The following is a 26575-nucleotide window of genomic DNA, read 5'->3' as shown; positions in this document are numbered from 1 at the left end:
TCCCAGCTGCCTTGAGATCATTGACAAGATCCTCCCGTGCAATTCTGGGCTGATTCCTCACCGTTCTCATGATCATTGCAACTCCACGAGGTGAGATCTTGCATGGAGCCCCAGGCCGAGGGAGATTGACAGTTCTTTTGTGTTTCTTCCATTTGGGAATAATCGCACCAACTGTTGTCACCTTCTCACCAAGCTGCTTGGCGATGGTCTTGTAGCCCATTCCAGCCTTGTGTAGGTCTATAATCTTGTCCCTGCCATCCTTGGAGAGCTCTTTGGTCTTGGCCATGGTGGAGAGTTTGGAATCTGATTCATTGATTGCTTCTGTGGACAAGTGTCTTTTATACAGGTAACAAACTGAGATTAGGAGCACTCCCTTTAAGAGTGTGCTCCTAATCTCAGCTCGCTACCTGTATAAAAGACACCTGGGAGCCAGACATCTTTCTGATTGAGAGGGGGTCAAATACTTATTTCCCTCATTAAAATGTAAATCAATTTGTAACATTTTTGACATACGTTTTTCAGGATTTTTTTGTTGTAATTTTGTGTCTCACTGTTCAAATAAACCTACCATTAAAATTATAGACTAATAATTTCTTTGTCAGTGGGCAAACGTACAAAATCAGCAGGGGATCAAATACTTTTTTCCCTCACTGTAGGTTTATTTGAACAGTGAGAGACAGAATAACAACAACAAAAATCAAGAAAAACGCATTTAAAAAATGTTATAAATTGATTTGCATTTTAATGAGGGAAATTAGTATTTGACCCCCACTCAATCAGAAAGATTTCTGGCTCCCAGGTGTCTTTTATACAGGTAACGAGCTGAGATTAGGAGCACACTCTTAAAGGGAGTGCTCATAATCTCAGTTTGTTACCTGTATAAAAGACACCTGTCCACAGAAGCAATCAATCAATAAGATTCCAAACTCTCCACCATGGCCAAGACCAAAGAGCTCTCCAAGGATGTCAGGGACAAGATTGTAGACCTACACAAGGCTGGAATGGGCTACAAGACCATCACCAAGCAGCTTGGTGAGAAGGTGACAACAGTTGGTGCGATTATTCGCAAATGGAAGAAACACAAAATAACTGTCAATCTCCCTCGGCCTGGGGCTCCATGCAAGATCTCACCTTGTGGAGTTGCAATGATCATGAGAACGGTGAGGAATCAGCCCAGAACTACACGGGAGGATCTTGTCAATGATCTCAAGGCAGCTGGGACCATAGTCACCAAGAAAACAATTGGTAACACACTACGCCGTAAAGGACTGAAATCCTGCAGGTCCCCCTGCTCAAGAAAGCACAATAACAGGCCTGTCTGAAGTTTGCCAATGAACATCTGAATGATTCAGAGGAGAACTGGGTGATTGTGGTCAGATGAGACCAAAATCGAGCTCTTTGGTATCATCTCAACTCGCCGTGTTTGGAGGAGGAGGAATGCTGCCTATGACCCCAAGAACACCATCCCCACCGTCAAACATGGAGGTGGAAACATTATGCTTTGGGGGTGTTTTTCTGCTAAGGGGACAGGACAACTTCACCGCATCAAAGGGATGATGGACGGCGCCATGTACCGTCAAATCTTGGGTGAGAACCTCCTTCCCTCAGCCAGGGCATTGAAAATGGGTCGTGGATTGGTATTCCAGCATGACAATGACCCAAAACACACGGCCAAGGCAACAAAGGAGTGGCTCAAGAAGAAGCACATTAAGGTCCTGGAGTGGCCTAGCCAGTCTCCAGACCTTAATCCCATAGAAAATCTGTGGAGGGAGCTGAAGGTTCGAGTTGCCAAACGTCAGCCTCGAAACCTTAATGACTTGGAGAAGATCTGCAAAGAGGAGTGGGACAAAATCCCTCCTGAGATGTGTGCAAACCTGGTGGCCAACTACAAGAAACGTCTGACCTCTGTGATTGCCAACAAGGGTTTTGCCACCAAGTACTAAGTCATGTTTTGCAGACGGGTCAAATACTTATTTCCCTAATTAAAATGCAAATCAATTTATAACATTTTTGACATGCATTTTTCTGGATTTTGTTGTTGTTATTCTGTCTCTCACTGTTCAAATAAACCTACCATTAAAATTATAGACTGATCATGTCTTTGTCAGTGGGCAAACGTACAAAATCAGCAGGGGATCAAATACTTTTTTCCCTCACTGTAAGTATTCAGCTCCTTTGCCATGAGACTCGAAATTGAGCTCAGGTGCATCCTGTTTCCACTGATCATCCTTGAGATGTTTCTACAACTTGATTGGAGTCCACCTGTGATAAATTCAATTGATTGGACATGATTTGGAAAGGCACACACCTATCTATATAGGGTCCCACAGTTGACAGTGCATGTCAGAGAAAAACCAAGCCATGAGGACGAAGGAATTGTCCGTAGAGCTCCGAGACAGGATTGTGTCAAGGCACAGATCTAAGGAAGGGTACCAAAACATTTCTGCAGCATTGAAGGTCCCCAGGAACACAGTGGCCTCCATCATTCTTAAATGAAAGATGTTAGGAACCACCAAGACTCTTCCTAGCGCTTGCTGCCCAGCCAAACTGAGCAATTGTGGGAGAAAGGCCTTGATCAGGGAGGTGACCAAGAACCTAATGGTCACTCTGACAGAGCTCTAGAGTACCTCTGTGGAGATGGGAGAACCTTCCAGAAGGATAACCATCCCTGCAGCAATCCATCACCAATCAGGCCTTTATGGTAGAGTGGCCAGCGGAAGCCACTCCTCAGTAAAAGGTGCATGACAGCCTGCTTGAAGTTTGCCAAAAGGCACCTAAAGATTCTCAGACCATGAGAAAAAAGATTCTCTGGTCTGATGAAACCAAGATTGAACTCTTTGGCCTCAATGCTAAGCGTCACGTCTGGAGGAAACCTGGCACCATCCCTACGGTGAAGCATGGTGGTGGCAGCATCATGCTGTGGGGATGTTTTTCAGTGGCAGGGACTGGGAGACTAGTCAGGATCAAGGGAAAGATGAACGGAGCAAAGTACAGAGAGATCCTTGATGAAAACCTGCTCCAGAGCACTCAGAACCTCAGACTGGGGCGAAGGTTCACCTTCCAACAGGACAATGACCCTAAGCACACAGCCAAGACAACGCAGGAGTGGCTTCGGGACAAGTCTCTGAATGTCCTTGAGTGGTCCAGCCAGAGCCTTGAACCCGATGGAACATCTCTGGAGAGACCTGAAAATAGCTGTGCTGCGACGCTCCCCATCCAACCTGACAGAGCTTGAGAGGGTCTGCAGGGAAGAATGGGAGAAACTCCCCATATACAGGTGTGCCAAGCAGGTAGCGTCATACCCAAGAAGTCTCGAGGCTGTAATCACTACCAAAGGTGCTTCAACAAAGTATTGAGTAAAGGGTGAATACTTATGTAAACGTGATATTTAAGTTTTTAGTTAAAAAAAATTATGTGTACAAATTTCTAAAAACCTGTTTTTGCTTTGTCATTATGGGGTATTGTGTGTAGATTGATGAGGAAAAAAACAATTTAATCAATTTTAGAATAAGGCTATAACTTAGCAAAATGTTGAAAAAGTCAAGGGGTCTGAATACTTTCCTAATGCACTGTATATCCCTCGATACTGACTTTGTTTATTGGTTGTGTGGTGCATTGGCACAGCAACTTGTTGGTGGAAAAGTTGTTGCATATATTTTATATAATAATAAATATGGCATCAAAATTAGGAAAATCTGATTTCCCCCTAGCTGATCGTTGTCTGCAGACGACTCTGATCGTAGTGTAATGAAACAGGCAGTGAGAGTGAGGTCGTCTATGGTGGTCGGCGAACCCTCAACCTTCTGGCCTGTAGCCCTGCGTGGCATCGACTGCACCACAAAAGCATGCTGAAGTGGCAAAGTTGATATCCACGTTTATAAACACACGGTCGCTACAGTTATTGTTATTTGTGGTCGTAAACATTATTTTGAGTGAATTCTTTGAAGGGGAAGTGTGTTCAATTTGTTTTACTGTACAAGGGCAGGGGTGTAATTATTTTATGACAGCTTGAGTTGGACCAGCCCCTCCCCCCAGTAAATTTAGATCTGTCCCTTATTAATGCACTATTTTCCTAATTGGGTAATTGAAACACGTCAACCACTACATTTTTATTCGATACTGTTGGTTTTTGGTATGACATCATTACGTCCAGCTGTTTTTATCAACAGAAGATAATTACATGGAAACACAGCCTAGCAGGCAATTGTCACATCTATTTTCTATGCAAACTTTCTAAATGTAAAAAAAAAATCACTGGACAAGTTAATGGAAACATACAGTGGGGAAAAAAGTATTTAGTCAGCCACCAATTGTGCAAGTTCTCCCACTTAAAAAGATGAGAGAGGCCTGTAATTTTCATCATAGGTACACGTCAACTATGACAGACAAAATGAGGAAAAACAATCCAGAAAATCACATTGTAGGATTTTTAATGAATTTATTTGCAAATTATGGTGGAAAATAAGTATTTGGTCAATAACAAAAGTTTCTCAATACTTTGTTATATACCCTTTGTTGGCAATGACACAGGTCAAACGTTTTCTGTAAGTCTTCACAAGGTTTTCACACACTGTTGCTGGTATTTTGGCCCATTCCTCCATGCAGATCTCCTCTAGAGCAGTGATGTTTTGGGGCTGTCGCTGGGCAACACGGACTATCAACTCCGTCCAAAGATTTTCTATGGGGTTGAGATCTGGAGACTGGCTAGGCCACTCCAGGACCTTGAAATGCTTCTTAGGAAGCCACTCCTTTGTTGCCCGGGCGGTGTGTTTGGGATCATTGTCATGCTGAAAGACCCAGCCACGTTTCATCTTCAATGCTCTTGCTGATGGAAGGAGGTTTTCACTCAATATCTCACGATACATGGCCCCATTCATTCTTTCCTTTACACGGATCAGTCGTCCTGGTCCCTTTGCAGAAAAACAGCCCCAAAGCATGATGTTTCCACCCCCATGCTTCACAGTAGGTATGGTGTTCTTTGGATGCAACTCAGCATTCTTTGTCCTCCAAACACGACGAGTTGTATGTCTTCCATTTCCTAATAATTGCTCCCACAGTTGATTTCTTCAAACCAAGCTGCTTACCTATTGCAGATTCAGTCTTTCCAGCCTGGTGCAGGTCTACAATTTTGTTTCTGGTGTCCTTTGACGGCTCTTTGGTCTTGGCCATAGTGGAGTTTGGAGTGTGACTGTTTGAGGTTGTGGACAGGTGTCTTTTATACTGATAACAAGTTCAAACAGGTGCCATTAATACAGGTAACGAGTGGAGGACAGAGGAGCCTCTTAAAGAAGAAGTTACAGGTCTGTGAGAGCCAGAAATCTTGCTTGTTTGTAGGTGACCAAATACTTATTTTCCACCATAATCTGCAAATAAATTCATTAAAAATCCTACAATGTGATTTTCAGGATTTTTTCCCCTCAATTTGTCTGTCATAGTTGACGTGTACCTATGATGAAAATTACAGGCCTCTCTCATATTTTTAAGTGGGAGAACTTGCACAATTGGTGGCTGACTAAATACTTTTTTCCCCCACTGTAGGTAGTGAGTGTAGCCTACCGAATCGCATCGGTGAGAGAGCTGTTCATTTGGCTCCCTAATTTGCATAGGCTACTGGTAGGCCTAGACTTTTTACAGATTGTCTGCAGATAAATTATGAAAAAATTCGATGAAGATGGTGAATCATCACTGCAGGAACAATAGGTAGTGGAGAGCATAATTCTAGTCCAAATATGATAATTTGGGCCTTCAGGCATTAAAACAGAATTGAACAATGTTCAAAAATGTATTGACCTTAGTAGGGAATCAACTAAATCTATTGAAAAGGTATTCATTTGCCCAAGTTTATCATAAGACATGAACAGAATGCATCAGTGATTTGAATTTCCTGCAACTTTCTGACGAAGCAAGGAGAATGCCCGTCTGTGTGTGTGCAGTGCGCACATCTACCACTTTGTGTAGCCGTTAGCGATGATGCTAATGAAAACAGTCTTCTGCTAGATGGAAAGGCTTTCCCAAAAACCTGATCAATTAAATGTTAAATACAAAGTAGCCTATGCTTACCTGGCAGAATGATATCATGATTATATTAATCAATCCAGTGGGTATTTGTTTTAGTTTTTTTCGATTTTTCCCAGACCTCAAAATGTGGTTTAAGCATTGTTGTGGACTTAGAACATCCAATTGTGTGGGTTTTCTATTAAAAAAAGTGGGAATAACGGAAACTTGGAAAAACAAAATCTGAAATTTATTTTTCAAGATAATTGTGGGCTATTTACTTCATTTTTCTGTTTTAATAAAATACATAATTTGAAGAACAAACATAATTGTGGCAATTCATATCTTGCAGTAAAACTGTAAATAAGACTTATCTCAAGAGAAGACAGGTTAAATGTTAAAAAGGTTTAATGTTCTCTTCCTTAGAAAATAGACCTGATCATATAGGCCTAGATAATATCAAAAACAACTAACAATACACTGAATTCATACATTTTCAGTAATTTAAATTGTAAAGCCATGTCTTTCTAAACAATACTACAACTGATTTTTTTTAATCTGGGAGGTATCTCGATAAAGTATTCAATAATTTTGCTGTGTATTTCAGATGGAATCGAGGCATTAGAATGTACCAGACGCCACCAAAATAAAGCTTCTTCTGCAAAAGATGTATGAGCGATACTGCAAGACGTATGTTTGTGTGGTGATGCTCCCATCTAGTGGTGGAGGATGTTGGTTCTCAGTGGCTGTCTTGTTGTTCCAGAGCCCAGATGAATACTGCTTGGTCTGGATCACCTCCGATCTAGTCTCCATCGCCATAGTTATAGGAATATTCATCTTTCAAAAGTAGGTACCCATTTTTTATTGAGATTCTATTATTAAACTTGATTTCCTTCTCATTTTGCTATCAGCAGTTGTATATTTGCAGCATACTTTATGTCTGCTCCACTGTAAACGTTTATCATAACTGTTGTGTAATGGTAGAGGTCTGACTCTACTTTGATCTCTGTGTGATGAGGTTTGTGCTGCATAGCATTCTGCATCTCAACTGACTCTTCTGCTCTTTCCCTTTCACTGCCCTGCCTTTCTGCTCTCTCGCTTTCTTTGTTTACTGTCTCTCATTCTTCTCCTCATCACTGTTTCCATTTCTCTCCTTCTCACTGTCTCTCATTTATTCCTTCCTCCTTCCTCTCTCTTTGCCTTGTTTGTCCTTTATTCTGCCTGATCTGCATGCTACGTTTCTCTGCTGCACTCTGGCATCTGTCAGCTATCACGTGATCAGGTAACCGAGGTGACTTCCCTGGCTCATGTTGCTTTCTTGTTTTCTGTCTTATCTGTCTTCTGTCCTTGTTCTTCTCTTGTGTCTCTAAAGCTCATGTACTCAGTGAACACTATAGGTTTCATTTTTCTTAATGTATTCATCATTTGTCAATGTTTATATCAATTCTAACCAGTAGAGGCTTCTGAGGGAAGGACAGCTCATAATAATGTCTGGAATGTAGTCAATGGAATGGTATTAAACACATCATAAACATGGTTTCCATGTGGTTAATACCACTCCGTTGACACCATTTCAGACATTATTATGAGCCGTCCTCTCCTCAGCAGCCTCCACTGATTCTAATGGTGTGTCTGACAGTGCTGTGCCTCTCTGTGCTGCACCAGGTGGAGGATGAGTGGCATGCAGAACTACAACCCAGAGCAGATCATGCTGAGTGCTGTGGCGCGCAGGCCCAGCCGGGATGTCAACATCATGAAGGAGAAGCTCATATTTTCAGGTACCAAAACGGTGTTGCCAGCGCCATGGTCGAACTAACCCACTTGACCTAATCAAGAATGGAAAAGAGTGAGGGTCAAAGTTGAACTCTTCTTTTCTCTCCTTTTTTAGAGGTAAGCAATGGAGTAACCAGTACAGATGAACATCTATATCCAGAGAATGGCTACGACATTGGGCAGTACAAGTGAGCTGTGTCTGTATACCTGGAGAATGGCCAGGACAATGGCCCGTTGATGAACTGTCTCTATACCCTGAGAATGGCTACGCCAATGTGCAGGAAGGATGAGTTTTCTCTGTACCTGTCTGAGCTGGTTGTGACAGCTACACTTATGACGGCATCACACGTTGACTGCAACAGACAGAATCACAATGGCTGCTATTGTAAACATGGATGTTTCTGCCAACATGTTGGAAATTTGAACTTTAAAGTTCTGAATGTTCAATATTTTGAAGACTGTTGACCTTCTTGCTGGAGTGACCTTTTTAGAAGTTGTATTTCTGGTTCTGACGGATCATGGGATGTTTTTTCTTCGCTAATTTGTTTATGTAGCAGAGGAGTTAAGTTTTTTTTTTTAGTTTAGTTTTTCTGTTATTTTATTTTCCCTCAGGGGATTTTCATGGTTTGGAGTTCTGAATTGTATGATATAAGACTGAAATCTCTAACATGCGTGTCCTCTCCTATCGATGTGTGAATTACATTTTGCATTATGGGAATGAACTTACACTGTTCTTGCATTGTGGTTATACAGGGATGCACATGAAGGGCATTCAATAGTCAAGATAGTCCATGTTGCAATCATATTTTCTCTGCCTCTTCTGTCATGCCATGATTGGTTTGCTTTAGGTTGAAGTTATATCTTTACAGTGGCTTGCGAAAGTATTCACCCCCCCTTGTCATTTTTCCTATTCTGTTGCCTTACAACCTGGAATTAAAATGGATTTTTGGGGGGTTTGTATCATTTGATTTACACAACATGCCTACCACTTTGAAGATGCAAAATATTTTTTCTTGTGAAACAAACAAGAAGACAAAAAAACACCCCCCCCCCCCCCCCCAAAAAAAAAAAAAGTCAATACTTTGTAGAGCCACCTTTTGCAGCAATTACAGCTGCAAGTCTCTTGGGGTATGTCTCTATAAGCTTGGCACATCTAGCCACTGAGATTTTTGCCCATTCTTCAAGGCAAAACTGCTGGTGTACAGCAATCTTTAAGTCATACCACAGATTATCAATTGGATTGAGGTCTGGGCTTTGACTAGGTCATTCCAAGACATTTTAAAGTTTCCCCTTAAACCACTCAAGTGTTGCTTTAGCAGTATGCTTAGGGTCATTGTCCTGCTGGAAGGTGAACCTCTGTCCCAGTCTCAAATCTCTGGAAAACTGAAACAGGTTTCCCTCAAGAATTTCCGTGTTTTTAGCATCATCCATCATTCCTTCAATTCTGACCATTTTCCCAGTCCATGCTGATGAAAAACATCCCCACAGCATGATGCTGCCACCACCATGCTTCACTGTGGGGATGGTGTTCTCGGGGTGATGAGAGGTGTTGGGTTTGCGCCAGACATAGCGTTTTCCTTGATGGCCAAAAAGCTAAATTTTAGTCTCATCTGACCAGAGTACCTTCTTCCATATGTTTGGGGAGTCTCCCACATGTCTTTTGGCAAACACCAAACGTGCTTATTTTATTCTTTATGCAATGGCTTTTTTCTGGCCACTCTTCCGTAAAGCCCAGCTCTGGATTGTACGGCTTAAAGTGGTCCTATTGACAGATACTCCAATCTCTGCTGTGGAGCTTTGTAGCTCCTTCAGGGTTATCTTTGGTCTCTTTGTTGCCTCTCTGATTAATGCCCTCCTTGCCTGGTCCGTGGGTTTTGGTGGGCAGCCCTCTCTTGGCAGGTTTGTTGTGGTGCCATATTCTTTCCATTTTTTAATAATGGATTTTATGGTGCTCCGTGGGATGTTCAAAGTTTCTGATATTTTTTTATAACCCAACCCTGATCTGTACTTCTCCACAACTTTGTCCCTGACCTGTTTGGAGAGCTCCTTGGTCTTCATGGTGCCGCTTGCTTGGTGGTGCCCCTTGCTTAGTGGTGTTGCGGACTCTGGGGCCTTTCAGAACATGTGTATATATACTGAGATCATGTGACAGATCATGTGACACTTAGATTACACACAGGTGGACTTTATTGAACTAGATCTTATTTAGGGGCTTCATAGCAAAGGGGGTGAATACATATGCACGCACCGTTATTTCTTTTATTATAATTTTTGGAAACAAGTTATTTTTTTAATTTCACTTCACCAATTTGGACTATTTTGTGTATATCCATTACATGAAATCCAAATAAAAATCCATTTAAATTACAGGTTGTAATGCAACAAAATAGGAAAAACGCCAAGGGGGATGAATACTTTTGCAAGGCACTGTATCTCTTCACGTGGCTGCCTTTTTGTAAAGTCGTTTCTGGTATGTTACAATAAGAGCCGGTCGCAGTAGCAGTGTTTTTCAATATTTATATTGTTACATGACACAAGTCCTATAAATAGTATTTCAGGTATGTAGATCATATGTGCAAACAAACCAATGGATGTGTCCCATTATCTTGGAGAAACACGACGGTGTAGCTGTACATCATTTATTGTGGATATTTCTTTTTTACCTCACTGTGCTAATTCTACTTATTGTAATATTTGTCACATTTTTTGTTGATATAAAAATCCATAATTGTGTGAAATGGCAAAACAAGCATATTTCTTAATTGTAGTGTTTCACTGATCTGTTTTTTGAGGATCCTGATTGTGCTATTATTCATCTATGAAACGTTTCTTCATTCATTACTAATGACACACCCATATCAACAGAATGGTCAAGTCCATTTAGTTCAGGATTATACATTTTGGAATGAGTAGGCCTGTGTTGGATAAGGCCCCATCCAGGATACATGGTGGTTGCTAAGGGACTTTGACAACACTGCCACCATGTGGACTCATGCTCTGAAGTAAGGACAGCGTGATGTACCTCTCAGATTTCCATCTCAAATCAATGACTTGCATTAATAAAGAATGTAAATGTATCCAAAGTGTGCTTATTTCATGCATATGCGAACTGTTAATAAGTTAATGCCGATTTATGCTTGATCCTGAAAATGCGGTCCAGAGGCTCCGTACGGATGTGGTGACGCAATTGCAGAGCCTCCGGAGGCATCGCCGGGCGCCTCCTACATTTTGTAACAATGCGGAGGGCTCCGTATAGCTCCGTATAGTCTGCATTGACATGTTTAAACACAAACTCACTTCCTTGACAACTTCCTTAACCAACAGCTCTGTTGGTATGAATGCTCTGACTTCTGCAGAGGCCGCATCGCAGTAAATGCTGTACGGCCAATGCAGACTCCGGAATGACCATAAATCGTCTTTTACTGTATTGTGAATAATTTTTACCAACCTCCTATAAATTGCCATACTTCTGCTGGTTGTTCTTCCCGTCTAAACTTCAGCAAAAAAATGTTTTGCCCTGTGTGCCATTCTCACCATAAATGATTTAACAGCTGCAGAAAATTATAATAATGTATTTTTGCAAAGAGATTTCATAGGTGTTTCAATAATACATTGGTGTAACAATTGCTAGAATGAAGGAGAGCATTCAAGAAACTGACAGTAAGCTACTAACTCTCAAATCACTTAAACAAAATGTTAAATAATACCATAAACCAATACTGTAAGATACAGTAGGAAAATCCTTTAAACCCTAATTTAATCAACAAGCTCTCACAGTCGCACATCAGAATTAGACGTTCATCCATGTTTCTCAAACATCAAACTTCAAAGTGTTTGGTTACTTCTCTGTATCGTTCCAAGGTTAAGTTTAGGTATTAACTCAGAATTCTTAAGGTTAGGCATTAACTCAGAATTCTTAAGGTTATGCATTAACGCCGAATGGTTAAGGTAAGGGTTAAGGTTAGGGATAGGCTTAAAACAAAAATATAAAAAAACAACTTTGTCGCTGGATTTAAACATGCAACCTTTGGAGCCACAGGCAGATGCTTACGCCCATCAGCCATCCCTGTCCACAACACCTACTTAAAGGTAACAGCACATACTGTTGCCCCTAGTGGCCAGTTTCCACATCCTCTCCCGACCTCCTCAGACATGGATGGACGTTGAATTCTGACTTGTTATTCGGGTGACCTGCCTGCATTTAATCTCTCCCACTTCCACAGGCACCTCTTGTACTGTACACCCACACACAGTAAAGTTGACATTGCACATTGTGCTAAAAACAAAGCCTACTGCGATGATTTCACAGGTCCAATGACAGAGTGATTTGAACAGCTGTAAAGGCTTTGGTTACATCATCATTAACATTTACAAATCAGCCACCAAGCCAACTCACTAGAACAGGAAATTGTGTACAGTAGCTTCATACATAACAATTGCAGTGACAGCCACATAGGCTACAGATACTAAATGCAGTATGAAAGCAAAAAGGAGTGCTCTTGTCTTGAAGAAAAGGGCTTTCACATTAGACCATGATTCGGGTGAATTGCATCGATCCACAACAATAATTTTTCTGCTAGTGCGGCAGGCCCTTAGGAGTGTCTATCTGCAGGAGGTGGTTAGGTCTGATCCATGGGAGGATGATGGTGCAGTGCTGGCAGGTGGATGTCTGTCTCCTCCTTGCTGTTGTCTGAGCAGTCAGAAGGGATGTAGCAGCCAGAGTCTCTGGGGCAGTGGTTCAGGTCCGCTTTAACGCTCTCAGTCGGGGACTTGGCTTCCTGGTTCAACTCTCCCTCCTTCTGACCATCACCTGGAATGGAATGGGCATGGGGACTTTGAGAGCTTATATTGGTCTATTCAAAAGTAATGGCCACAAATATGTTCCCGCAATATCAGAGATGTAGAAATTACTTTTTTCATTGTTTCCTCTTTCTCCCCAGCACCGAAATATGCCTATTGTAGCTGGTATGTTTCAATCTTTATGTAGGCTGTGGAAGCTGTGAGACCCTGTTACTTTTGCTTACTACAGTGAAAAGCGAAGTTCAAAAGATGAAAAGGTTTGCATAAGCTTGAAAAACAAGATGGATAGGCTAGTGCAGCACCCAAGCCACAGTGTCTCACCTCTGAAAATGACATTTCCTGTCAGTAGCTTGTCTTGTCTTGCATCACTCAATGTTGTTTCCTGACTCCGACTCTGCCTTTCCTTTCATCTGCAGTGCTTTGTGTATTTGCAGTGTATATCGATTACATATACAGTGGGGGAAAAAAGTATTTAGTCAGCCACCAATTGTGCAAGTTCTCCCACTTAAAAAGATGTGAGAGGCCTGTAATTTTCATCATAGGTACACGTCAACTATGACAGACAAATTGAGAAAAAAATATCCAGAAAATCACATTGTAGGATTTTTAATGAATTTATTTGCAAATCATGGTGGAAAATAAGTATTTGGTCACCTACAAACAAGCAAGAGTTCTGGCTCTCACAGACCTGTAACTTCTTCTTTAAGAGGCTCCTCTGTCCTCCACTCGTTACCTGTATTAATGGCACCTGTTTGAACTTGTTATCAGTATAAAAGACACCTGTCCACAACCTCAAACAGTCACACTCCAAACTCCACTATGGCCAAGACCAAAGAGCTGTCAAAGGACACCAGAAACAAAATTGTAGACCTGCACCAGGCTGGGAAGACTGAATCTGCAATAGGTAAGCAGCTTGGTTTGAAGAAATCAACTGTGGGAGCAATTATTAGGAAATGGAAGACATACAAGACCACTGATAATCTCCCTCGATCTGGGGCTCCACGCAAGATCTCACCCCATGGGGTCAAAATGATCACAAGAATGGTGAGCAAAAATCCCAGAACCACACGGGGGGACCTAGTGAATGACCTGCAGAGAGCTGGGACCAAAGTAACAAAGCCTACCATCAGTAACACACTACGCCGCCAGGGACTCAAATCCTTCAGTGCCAGACGTGTCCCCCTGCTTAAGCCAGTACATGTCCAGGCCCGTCTGAAGTTTGCTAGAGTGCATTTGGATGATCCAGAAGAGGATTGGGAGAATGTCATATGGTCAGATGAAACCAAAATATAACTTTTTGGTAAAAACTCAACTCTAATCGTGTTTGGAGGACAAAGAATGCTGAGTTGCATCCAAAGAACACCATACCTACTGTGAAGCATAGGGGTGGAAACATCATGCTTTGGGGCTGTTTTTCTGCAAAGGGACCAGGACGACTTATCCGTGTAAAGGAAAGAATGAATGGGGCCATGTATCGTGAGATTTTGAGTGAAAACCTCCTTCCATCAGCAAGGGCATTGAAGATGAAACGTGGCTGGGTCTTTCAGCATGACAATGATCCCAAACCCACCGCCCGGGCAACGAAGGAGTGGCTTTCGAAGAAGCATTTCAAGGTCCTGGAGTGGCCTAGCCAGTCTCCATATCTCAACCCCATAGAAAATCTTTGGAGGGAGTTGAAAGTCTGTGTTGCCCAGCGACAGCCCCAAAACATCACTGCTCTAGAGGAGATCTGCATGGAGGAATGGGCCAAAATACCAGCAACAGTGTGTGAAAACCTTGTGAAGACTTACAGAAAACATTTTACCTGTGTCATTGCCAACAAAGGGTATATAACAAAGTATTGAGAAACTTTTGTTATTGACCAAATACTTATTTTCCACCATAATTTGCAAATAAATTCATAAAAAATCCTACAATGTGATTTTCTGGAGAAAAAAAATCTCATTTTGTATGTCATAGTTGACGTGTACATTTGATGAAAATTACAGGCCTCTCTCATCTTTTTAAGTGGGAGAACTTGCACAATTGGTGGCTGAATAAATACTTTTTTTCCCCACTGTATATTATAAGATATCTTATTTAGCTAGCTATGGCCAGGACAAGATGGCTGATATGCTGTTATTTACACACACTGTGCGGTGAACACAATTAATGTTACATTCTGAAGTTCACTTCTTGCAGTTAATACAGACAGTTTGGACTATTCAACAGTATTACATGCTCTTCATCTGTAGTACAATGGTCAACTGTAGTAGTTATCTGTTTTTGTCCGTCTCTATTTGCCCTGCACTGTTTGCTGTAATGGATTTGAACTGTTTGCTGTGACTGTGTCTCGAATTCCGCCGAGGCTGCTCCTCCTCCTTGTTCGGGCAGGCTTCGGCGTTCGTCGTCCCCGGAGTACTAGCTTCCACCGTTTGATGTTATCTATGTTTGTTTGGTTTTGTCTGTTTAGTGCACCTGTTCCACATCACGACTTTATTATGTCACCTATAAGTTTCCTCTGGTTTTTGTTTGTAGTTGTGTGTCGTTGTTCTCCTGTCGGGTTGGTTGAGTGTATGAGTTTACTATTTGTTAGTGCCGTGCGCACTTTACGCACTGTTTTGCGTATTCGCTTGATGTATTTTGAATTTTGCTCCGGTGACTATTAAAAGTCGGATCAACTAAGCTTCTGTGTCCTGCGTCTGACTCCAACACCGCATCCACATCAGCCTTGTGACAGACTGTATTGAACTGTGTGTGGTAACTGTCCTGAATTGCTTGCTGTGACTGTATTGAACTGTATGTGGTAACTGTCCTAAATTGCTTGCTGTGACTTTATTGAACTCTTTGTGGTAACTATCCTGTACTGTTCTCTGTACTGGGTCTTCTATATTAATTAAATCACTTTCTGACTAAACCCCTTTTGATTTGAACGAAACCTTCCATACATAAATGCATTAAATAAAATCTAAGCTACAACATATATTATGAAAAAAATATATATATATATTAGATAATTGACGTTAAAGCATTATTTTATTCATTTATTAAAAAACATATTTTTCAATAAATCATAAAATAGTTTGATAACCTTGTTTTGTAAGCTTTCAAATTATATCAAACTCAACCATTTATTTTTCACAATGATGAAGGCAAGGAGCAAACTCCTTGCTCCGGCCAAATGCTATGCCACATCCACGGACGATAGTTTATTCTCCACAATGAGTCTGGATCTGAGTACCTCCCCGACGATTTCTAGAATGGAAATGTATTCTAGACCATCTGATTGGTCCCAGAAACCAATGGGTTGGGCCAGAGCCAATGGGTTGGGCCAGAGCCAGAACACAGGTGGGTATAGCGGCAGGTAGCTTAGTGGTTAAGAGTGTAGTGCCAGTAACCGAAAGGTCGCTGGTTCTAATCCCCGAGCCAACTAGGTGAAAAATCTGTCGATGTGCCCTTGAGCAAGGCACTTAACCCTAATTGCTCCTGTAAGTCGCTCTGGATAAGAGCGTCTGCTAAATGACTAAAATGTAAAATGTAAATACTATGATTGGTTAGAGATGATCCAATCGTTGATGACATTGTTTTGTACAACACCCCACATTTTGACATCACCACAAACAACTTCAATGATAGCAGTCTCAGACTGAAGTATGTAGCGAACTACAGAGCAGTGGAATAATTTAGTTTCAGTCATCAGGGAAGGGGTATGCAAAATGGGTAAACTTTGAGCACCTCTATCTTCTAAATATTTTGGCATTCAGCTCCAAAAAGTCCCTTTCTGACTACTTCTACCATGAGAAAACATGTATGGAAGGTTTTGTTTAAATCAAAAGGGGTGCAGTCAGAAAGTGATTGAAATCATATGGAACGACCCTGCTGTAAGTGGTGGTTACCCTTACAAAAAAACAACAACGTGAAACTTGCAGAAATAGCCATTTTCACGTTGAGCTGACACGTGAGGTCAGTTGTTCTCATGTAAAACCATATGTTCACATGTATTACATTTCAAATGTTAACACCACCTTTTCAAGTCAGTAGAATATAATGTTTTCACCTGTGAGATATGCAGTTTCACATGTGAAAAACTTTCACACGTGAAAATCTAACTTTCACATGTGGAATTGCATTTTCCCATGTGAACATCTAATTCGCAGTTTTACATGTAAGAAAACTTCATGTGTGAAAATCTCACTTTCACATCTGGAATTGCAAGTTCACATGTGAAAACCGTTCACATGTGAAATTCTAATTTGCAGTTTCACATGTAAGAAACATAGATGTGAAAATCGAACTTTGACATGTGGCAGTGAAACAGTGTTATTCTCCTTACAAATTCTGTAATGCCATTCTATAAAAAAGTTACTTAGCCTACCTGAGTATAATAATTCAAGTGCGTTAAAAATAATTATTTCTTCTTTCTGAGAAATTCATTCGGACTGTTACTGCTGCAGGCGCACGCCTCTCTTCTTCATACATTGGTCAGTGACCATTGGAAGAAGCCCAATGAAAAGAACAGATAAGTTAGCTCTCTGTGTCTCCACATTTTTTCATCCTGTTTTACGGTTTCAATGCATGGTTACATTTTCAAAATCTAGAGATAACATGTTTAACTGTAATTTTGTATTTATAATTGAACAGTTTTGCCGTGTAAAAGAAAAGTGAGATTTTTACAGTTTACATGAGTTTAGCCAATCTAAGTAGCTAACTAGCTAACTTTTGTATGGCGTCTCGGATGCCTCCTTATTTATCCTGTTTAACATGTTAATGTGGGTTAATCAGTTCACTTTTTGTAATTTTAGTGCACAATTATTTTTTTATTGTGATTAATCACATTATCTGAAAGCGTTCAAATTACACTGAAAACATCCAAAATACATCATCTATACAGCTAAAAACAACAATGCAATTTCAAAACAAGTTGACATTGAGGTTAAAGAAAGTGTGTTTATCAATTAACCTGATTTTGCTAACCGTTACTTTGGACCAAAAAAATCTTAAATTACAGCTAAATATGAGAACATTCTGAATTTGCAATTAATCATGATTAATCAGCAAATCCTGCAATAAACTCGATTAAAAAAATAAATATTGTTTGACAGCCCTAGTTAAAAATTGACATTAAAATGACAAAAAAGGAACATGTGAAAGTGTAACAGACATGACATGCTTTTGCTCATGGTCACATGATGAGGTAGCCCGGCCTGCGACTTCAACATTTGTGTTGACCCTCTTGGTCTAATGGTCAACGCGTTGGCTTCACTTGTGAGAGACCTGGGTTCTAACCCCGCTGGTTACTAAAGCACACATGTGAGACTTATAATATCACATGAAATGTAGGGAAACCACATATCTGAGTCATGAAAAATGATAATGTGGAACTTCACACATGTATGAAAACCACATGTGATTTGTTCACGTGAAAATCCATGTGAAAGGTCACACGTGTCTGAAAACCACATGGGTTTTTCCTCATGTGTTTATTTTATTTTATTTTTTTGTAAGGGTATCCTGTTTTCATTAGCTTATTTACCTGGGTCCCTAATACCACGGCCCTGATACAGCACATCCGCTGACGGTATACCCTTCCTTATCTGCTTTGGAGATCTGAATATATATGCTTCCGTTTTTGTCAGAACTAACACTGTTGTGCCTCACCTAAAGGAGTTTGGGTTTCTATTGGTTTCAATTGTCAATTCTGATGCCAAAAGGCCTGGGTGAGTGCCTTTGCATTCCACCTGGAAATGTAAGTAGGGGGAAGACTACCCTGACTCACTTTGGGGTTCTTGGAGGCACTCGATAGCTGCCATCAGACGATGTCTGTGTTCAGGATCAGTCACATTGAGTTCCATCAGATACTTCTCCTTCAGCTCTTTCAGGTCATCTACTGTCTGATAGCCATTCAGGAGCAGTGAAGAGGCATACTCCTACAATACATATAAACAATACCAATCGGTAAGCAAGTCGCCATGTTATAACGAAAAACACAACTAAAACCAGTCTATTAGCACTGTGTTGACATCAGAAACATATTGTTCCCTAAAGATGCAATTTATCTGGGGATTTTTTCCAAAGAATCCAGGGAACCTGTAACAGGTTTGAGGAGAGAGAGAGAGAAGAGAGAGAGAGAGAGAGAGAGAGAGAGAGAGAGAGAGAGAGAGAGAGAGTCAGTCTACCTCCAAATTGTGGCGCTCCAGGAGCTCCTGTAGCGTTTTGGGACGGGTTCTCCTGCTTCTCCTGTGTGTCCTCATCTTCTGAGGCAGTTCAGGAACCTTCTCTACTATGAGGTCCACGTAGATGAACTTAAAGTTTCCCACCTTGTTGTTCAGCATGCCTGTCCATATACCTATAGGAGGCTTGTTGATGATCTCAATCACATCCCCAACCTGAAAGAAGAATTGGGCCTTTTACTATTAGGTCTACATAACCTACTTTGCAAGACATTGGCTCGATCTCAACTGCTTAAAAATCCAGGAGGATGTGCGAAATGACAGGTTTGACAATTGAGAAAGAGGCAGTCTATAACAATTTATCATAATATGTTATATTATTCTACATTCACAGCTATATTTCAGTCAGTCAGGAATCAGGATACAACTGGTTTAGTCAGGTAGGTTAATTACCTTAAGTTTAAGTGATTCCGTGTCGTAGGGACTGGGGACAAAGTCTGTGTGGACCCGGGCTCTGCCACAGAACTGGCCTGTGTAGGGCAGCTCCTCGTCCAGCCTCAGACTGTCTCTGTTACTGGAGCCGTCTGACCCACTGGTCACCCCACCTGGGCAGCAGCACACAACACAGTTTGATTGGTAGGAGACCGACATCATGTTGTTTGGCTTCACAACAATATTTACAAACACAAAGCCAAATGTTTTACACAGAGCATTGTGGGTACTGTAGTACATCATGCTACATACTGAGGGAGTTTTCAACTCCTTGATGCGATGAATGTCTATTCATGATGGTTGATGCTGGTCTAATGGTAGCCTACTTGCTGATTAGAAGATTAAGTTATGAAAGTTATGGCAGTGTGTGAAATATTGTCAGTTTAGACTTTTGACTGTGATTATGTTTGTCAGGCATCCTTGTTGGGTTAATCGAGGTCCAACAACATGCCTTAGTAGATTGGGATCCACACTTGATTTTTATCAACCACAATGTGTAACATGCTTTACTGTAACGCAGAGTAAACTAAAATTGCATTAGTAAAGAGTGAAAGGGAACTTAATTAGTTCAGTAAGGTGTTGGCTGTGTGCCCAAGGAGCTTACTGGAGGAGCTGTGTCCACTGTTGAGAATGTAGAGACTTTCCAGAGAGTGACTGGACTTTCTGTGTCCTTTTGGAAATAAATGGATGCCATTAACAATATCCCCTTCTCCTTCTTCATCTCTCTCCATCTCGTCGGCCTACACAGTAAAAAACAACAGAACAGGTCACGTTTTATCATTTTCTTTGCCCTCCTTTTCTCCTTATGCTGTCACTTCCCATCTCATCTCATCTCACAGCGTGGCGGTTGAGGAGGAAGAACAGGAGAAAGCTAAACCAATCAGAGGGCTGGGTCGGGGCAGGGCTCTAAGCTATTCCGTGTTTAATTTCTCATGTGCCAAAGCGGCTCAGTATCCCAGGCAGTTTATGCAAGGGCACAGAAGAGCTCCTCTCCTCTCTTCTGCCAAGAGTCCTTAATCCACACAGAACTACCTTGCCATTTATAACTGAGACTTGACATGGCCATGAGGTGTGTGTAATCCACCATAGGCTCTGACTGTACCTCCCTGGTCCTCACTGTGAGAGAAGAGGTGCTTATTTTTAGCTCCACAAATAACTTGGTGACCAGGTGATGTGGTAATGAGTCTTTGTCTCATTATCTTTCATGGATGCCAAGGGAAGCCAGGCTTCCCCAAAAAATTTACCAAGAAAAAATATTTTTCCTTCAATTCGCAAGAGGTCGAATGTATCTCACCTGAGAAAGCATCAGATCAAGCGAAACAGTGCTCCTCTGTCTCTTGTCTCTGTATGTGTAGGCCATCTATCTGATGCTGGTCAAAAAGAGTATGACATTGTTTGCCGCCCGTAGCGTTGAATGCAAGGGAAGCCAGTGAGCATTTGGCCTCCCTTGATACAAAAAATATATAAAATAATAGCCAATAAGCTTTGAGTTAAACTGAGTGAGCTCAACTGTGAATGGTCCTGGTGCACCAAAAAAAGTGTCAAGGGAAGCCAGATTTGGCTTCACTCCAATCACATCACATCGAGAGCAAAACGTCATTGACAGGAAAAAACTTGAATTGTTGCATCTTGTTGTGTTGTTGTCATCTGGTGGCTAGCTAACTAGCACAAATTGGCCCTTTCCTAAATTAGCCATGGATGGAGATAGGGATTTGGACTTGTGGTTTTACTTAATTCTCCGTACTGGCCAATGATTATATTCTGATCCAACCATAAATGCATACATTGTGCCCCTGGCCTGAGAGGATGGAAGTTAAATATGTAGCTAGATGTAGTAGGCTAATGTTAACTAGCTGGCCTGGCACATTTTTGCCCATGAAAGGAAGGAAGTTAGGCTAGCGAGCATCCATTTTAGCCAGGTAGCCTAGGACAACAAAAAATGAAAGCGTTTACTGTATGACAGAGTCATAGACCGTTTTATCAACATGAAAGAGAGGAGGATGGCATTGGCGTTTCTCTACAAGTAGGGTGAGTCAACATGTTTTTTCTACTTGCACAAACGCACGCACACAGAGAAATCTAAACCATGGACAGCCACATCATATTTAGCTTAAGTTGATTGGACTAAATCTTTTTAGGTATCTTTTAGTTGTCACTGTATTAGACTAAGCATAGGTGATATGATGATGCTGAAGTTGAAATGGTGCTGGAATAGTGGAGGCAGCTCCTGTTTTCTTTGCAACTTGCGGTAACTCTCTGTGGTTCTAAATCAATAGTTGTTTAGTAGTCCGAAAATGTCGGAAACATGAACTTGCTTGACCATGCTGTAGGTCATGTAACTGTTTGATACATGCAATATGCTTTGTGTGTCACGCCCTGACCTTGAGAGCCCGGTTTTCTCTAGTTTGTTCGGTCAGGGTGTGAATTCTATGTTATTATTTCTATGTTGGCCGGGTGTGGTTCCCAATCAGAGGCAGCTGTCGATCGTTGTCTCTGATTGGGGATCATACTTAGGTAGCCATTTTGCCTACCTTTAGTTGTGGGATCTTGTTTCAGTTTGGCTTGTTGTATGTTTAGCCTTTTGAACTGCACGTTACGTTGCTTTTGTTGTTTTGTCAGTGTTTAATATATTAAACGATTATGTACGCATACCACGCTGCACCTTGGTCAAATCCTTCTAAAAACAAACGTGACATTGTGGACTTCACCGGACAGAGGTTGCTCTCCGGTTTCGTAAAGAAAAAAAGGTGTGGTTGAACTTATTCTGCCACTGTATCTTCTTAATGTCTCGGCCTTAAACCTATATATCACAATCACAAGGCATATGAACTAACAGGTTATAGAGCAAACAACGCAATTATCACAACACATAGGTTGTAATATGGCTTTCTTTTTCTGGCTTGGCTTCCCCAGTGATTTTACCCACGCACGCACTGCTTGTTCGTCATAATTTACAGTATAATCCTCCTTTCCTTACATGTCATCCTCCTGAGGATCCTCCTGAGAAGCCATGCACTGTATCATCACTGTATTGTATTATCACTGTATTGTATTATCACTGTATTATCATTCTGTACACTTCCAAGGTTCCAGTTCTGTTGGGATTCTATTGTTCATTCATGTGTTGCTCAATTATTTTGCTACATAGAAGAATGGACTTGATCCTTATTACGCAGGGGGTCTGTTCCTACAGTTTGTGTGGTGTTACTGTTAATTTTCTACATACTAGCCCATACCTCTGCATTTGGACATCAGCTTTCTTTTCGTTAAACTTTAATTTCCCTCTTTTGGCTTTTATCCAAGGTCTGTGGTACACTGAATGTTGAGGCCTGATCTGTATGACACAACGTGATCCGCTTACTCACCATTTCCTCTGACAGGGCTTTGGTATAATTCCTGCCCATTCTCTTCCTCATCAAAAGTGAGATGGCCTTCATCTTCTTCCCTATACCTCCTGATCTGGTCTGGTCACCACTGACAACCTGCTCTTCCTCTGCAAACTACACACATATTAACACACACATGTTGTTACATGGTTGACATGCTTAAACTACGATACAGCAGCATACAAAGCCCAAAGTTAGAAGTGTTTAAAAAATCTTGAGTCAGCCCTGCTGACTTGAAACATTAATCAATTTAATTTGAATTAAAACAAATATTTCAACAAATGTTGAAAACTAATGTTGAAACAATTAAGAAAGTTTACAGTGTCACTTATAAGGAATTACTGGTTGAAGTAGCTAACAAAATCAGACAGATGCTTCACGTACCAAAGAATTGCCATTTTCCTCTGGCTTCACTGGGGCTGGTTGGTGTCTGAAGGTGTCAAATCGGCCAAAGCTAGTGGAGCGCTGGGTGAGATGGGAGATTAACGGATTAAAATGTGTTTTGGATGGTAACAGCAGGACACATGTTGTCTGGCTGCAGTGTTTATGTAGAACTCAGAGCAGTCATGTCTGTAGGCCTATACCCTGTAAACCATCTAATCTGCTGTTCCTCTGGTCATGTATTTACATAGTACTGTCTGTATTACCACCAGGCTCTATTACGGCATTTTATCCACTGGATTGAGATTTTTCTTGATCTTTTTTGTACTGAATTGTATCTAATGTTGTATTTGTTTAGGATTGGATTTGATGATGTAACTGCAGATTCAGTTTGGACTCTGATATCATGAGCATTATGAGTATTACTGTATGGTAATGGGTGAGTGCTGAGTTGTGCTCAGCTTCACTGCAGCTAATGAGGTTTGTATCAGTTATGGTTGGCCATTTTCCATAAATTGATGTCATGTAAATGTATCTCTTATGCTAAATCCCAATGAATACATTGAATATTATAGTATTTTATGTTATTATTTTGCTACTTTATTTGTTCAGTGTTGTATTCGTGTTATGTATAATATTGTTATTGTTATGCATTTTATTATTCTAGCAGAGTGGTTCCCAAACTGTGGGGCGAGCACCTTAGGGGAGGCACGAGGGGTCGGCAGTGGTGCGCGGAATCCCCCCTCCCCCCACACAAAAAAAGAAAGTTTGGCTAAAATTGGGTAGTGCATCAGCTGTTTTCTTCTTGTCATGTCAGTCATTGCAGACCTTGGAGATCTATTTGTAACATCAGAAATGTCCAGATCAACTATCCCATGTCAGTTAATGTTTTTTAGCTAGGTTTTTTTGCCCATTGATTTTGTTGTAATGTTTGAGTCACACAGAACACTAATAAGAAATGGCAAAATGTGTAGAATTGTAGGAAATTAGCTTTAAAACTGCAAAATGTTCTCTCCACCCCATGGCAAAATGTGGAGAATTGCAGAACATTGCAAAAACAAATATCAGCCCATGGCAAAATTGATAGAATTGCAGGAAATAAGCTTTAAACCTGTAAAATTATCTCTCCGCCAACAAAAGGGGTGTGAACAGTTTGTGTCATGGACAGTGCTTGTGCCCATAGAAATAGACGTGATGCGTGGGGGTAACAACTGTTCTAGCACATTCTAGTCCTCCTGATCTTCCTAAAACTCCCTCTACTCATCAGCACTATGCTCAAATCTTTTGAGTGAATCTTCAACTTTAATATCCTGAGTTATGTGCATAATACAGCCCAATGTTTGGAAATATGCTTTAGAACATTTCAATTTATTGTAATACACGCAGTTTTAAAAATGTCAAACAAAATGCCCAACCAGTTAAAGACATACACTACCGGTCAAACGTTTTAGAACATCTACTCATTCAAGGGTTTTTCTTTATTTGTACTATTTTCTACATTGTATGAAATAACACATATGGAATCATGTAGTAACCAAACAGGTTGAGAGAATGCCAAGAGTGTGCAAAGCTGTCATCAAGGCAAAGGGTGGCTATTTGAAGAATCTCAAATATGAAATATATTTGATTTGTTTAAATTTTTTTGGTTACTACATGATTCCATATGTGCTATTTAATCATTTTGATGTCTTCACTATTATCCTACAATGTAGAAAATAGTAAAAATAAAATAAAAACCCTTGAATGAGTAGGTGTTCTAAAACTTTTGACCGGTAGTGTATAAAATGTTGCTTTTTGTTATTACATTGGATAGCAGCAAATAGAAAAGCAGATTTTACCCCCAAAAAACCTGACATTTAAAAGATCTCACCTTTGGTTTTGTCTTGCTCTTTGGGTCTTTGTTTGAGACATTTGACGGTTTCCTCTGAAGCATAGTGCTGAATCTGAATTACTGCTGGACAGTTTTTTATTTAGGATAAAAAACAACTGTGCTATAGCCTATTAGACCAATCATCATAACAACAACCTACTATACCGCAACAGTTGTGCAGAGCAGAGCAGGTACATTTCCTCTAAGGCAGGCAGGATGTGACTATATCTACACAGTCTGTAATCAAAGGCATGAATGTGTTGTACTTTTAGGTGGGAGATGTAAAGTCTCGTCAACAAGCTGCAGAAATTGAAGCATCCTCAGTGCACCAAGAAAGCCTCATTGATGACTGCTGGATTGTTGTTGTATGGTAAAATCATTTTTGAACGTTGAAAGACTTTTCAGTCAATGTCACAAACTGTTGCCTACATGAGACTTTTTAACAATGCACCAAGTTAAATGCAACTCACTGTAACTAGTAAACTACTGATGAGGCCAAGCGACTGGTGAGCACAGGAAGGGGTGAACAGCACATAGCCTGTATATTGCAGTTTCCACTCTATTACCTCACTAAGTTAAATAATTTTTAAATTAATACAAAATATAGTTTATTAGGTACACCACCCCGTTCACAAAAGTGGTTCGCTCCTACAGACAGTGAGTCACGTGGCCGTAGCTTGCTATATAAAGCAGGCAGACAGGCATCGAGGCATTCAGATACTGTTCGATTGAATGTTAGAATGGGCAAAACGAGTGACCTAAGCGACTTTGAGCGTGGTATGAAACAGACGGCATCTTGGGCGTTTTACGCACGACAGTGTCTAGGGTTTACGGAGAATGGTGCGACAAACAAGTCCTGTGGGCAAAAACAGCTCATTGATGAGAGAGGTCGAAGGAGAATGGAAAAAATTGTGCAAGCTAACAGGCGGGCCACAAACAGGAAATAACGGTGCAGTACAACAGTGGAGTGCAGAATGGCAACTCAGAACGCACAACTCGTCAGTACTTGTCACGGATGGGCTATTGCAGCAGACGACCACACCGGGTTCCAATCCTATCAGCTAAAAACAAGAAGAAGCGGCTCCAGTGGGCACATAATCACCAACATTGGACAATTGAGGAGGGGAAAAACATCACCTGGTCCAACGAATCCCAGTTCCTGAGTCAGGATTTGGCGTAAGCAGCATTAGTCCATGGCCCGATCCTGCCTGGTGTCAATGGTACAGGCTGGTGGCGGTGGTGTAATGGTGTGGGGAATGTTTTCCTGGGACACGTTAGGTCCCTTGATATAAATTAATCAGCTTTTGACCGCCACACCTTGTAGAATCCATGCCCCTGAAGAATTCAGACTGTTCTGGAGGGAAAGGAGGGTCCGACCCGGTACTAGATGGGTGTACCTAATAAACATGCCTGTGAGTGTAAGTTTGCCTTTATAACAATTTTCCCTGTGTAGTGTTCAATTACAGCAATTCTTTTTTATAGAAATCATAATGCTTGATAAAAATGGATATCAATTTATTTGGCAGGGTTAAGTGTGTCCTACAAAGCAATAATTTATCAGGACACACAAGTTCCACAGCGTCCCACAGTATCTCTATCAGTTCTAGGGTTGCAAAATTCTGGGAACTTTGAATAAATTCCCTGGTTTTCAAGAAATCCTGGTTGGAGGTTTGCGGATTTCCTGCTTATTCCCTCCTGATTCCGGGAATCCTCCAACTGGGATTTTGGGA

At 41.0% G+C, this 26575-nt stretch overlaps 2 protein-coding genes across 7 annotated transcripts in view; one reads left to right on the top strand and one right to left on the bottom strand.

Moving 5' to 3' along the window:
• The window catches only part of LOC311136001 (glycerophosphodiester phosphodiesterase domain-containing protein 5-like), a 66219-nt gene extending 55375 nt beyond the window's left edge, over positions 1–10844 (top strand). For 5 of the 6 annotated variants that reach the window (XM_084170055.1, XM_084170054.1, XM_084170058.1 and 2 more), the window contains 3 exons: positions 6758–6840; positions 7660–7772; positions 7883–10844. In XM_084170055.1, coding sequence (XP_084026181.1) covers positions 6758–6840; positions 7660–7772; positions 7883–7959 — 273 coding nt within the window. In that variant the 3' untranslated portion in view covers positions 7960–10844. The other variant, XM_084170059.1, reaches the window with a different exon arrangement.
• Positions 10845–11323: 479 nt separating this feature from the next.
• Positions 11324–25024, bottom strand: LOC311135535 (SAM domain-containing protein SAMSN-1-like). The gene is made up of 8 exons (XM_084169544.1): positions 24846–25024; positions 22979–23059; positions 22574–22708; positions 19813–19948; positions 19170–19321; positions 18723–18932; positions 18323–18473; positions 11324–12577 (listed from the first exon to the last, which is right to left on the bottom strand). The coding sequence occupies exons 1-8, from the start codon at positions 24906–24908 to the stop codon at positions 12387–12389; spliced, it is 1119 nt and encodes a 372-aa protein (XP_084025670.1). The 5' UTR covers positions 24909–25024; the 3' UTR covers positions 11324–12386.
• Positions 25025–26575: the final 1551 nt, after the last annotated feature.

This window comes from Coregonus lavaretus (genome assembly GCF_964263955.1).
Source record: "Coregonus lavaretus genome assembly, chromosome: 10".
In the NCBI taxonomy this organism is placed as follows: Eukaryota; Metazoa; Chordata; class Actinopteri; order Salmoniformes; family Salmonidae; genus Coregonus; species Coregonus lavaretus.
The sequence above is the reverse complement of the archived record's forward strand: the minus strand, read 5'-3'. Positions and strand labels throughout refer to the sequence as shown.

Bases quoted from the DNA above. Each gene is read 5' to 3' on its own strand.
- LOC311135535 (XM_084169544.1), bottom strand. From the start codon at position 24,908: ATGCTTCAGAGGAAACCGTCAAATGTCTCAAACAAAGACCCAAAGAGC. The intron at 23,060-24,845 runs GTGAGATCTTTT...CATCTCACCCAG, and splicing joins AGAGCAAGACAAAACCAAAG to CGCTCCACTAGCTTTGGCCG. The intron at 19,949-22,573 runs GTGAGTAAGCGG...TTTACTGTGTAG, and splicing joins AAGCCCTGTCAGAGGAAATG to GCCGACGAGATGGAGAGAGA.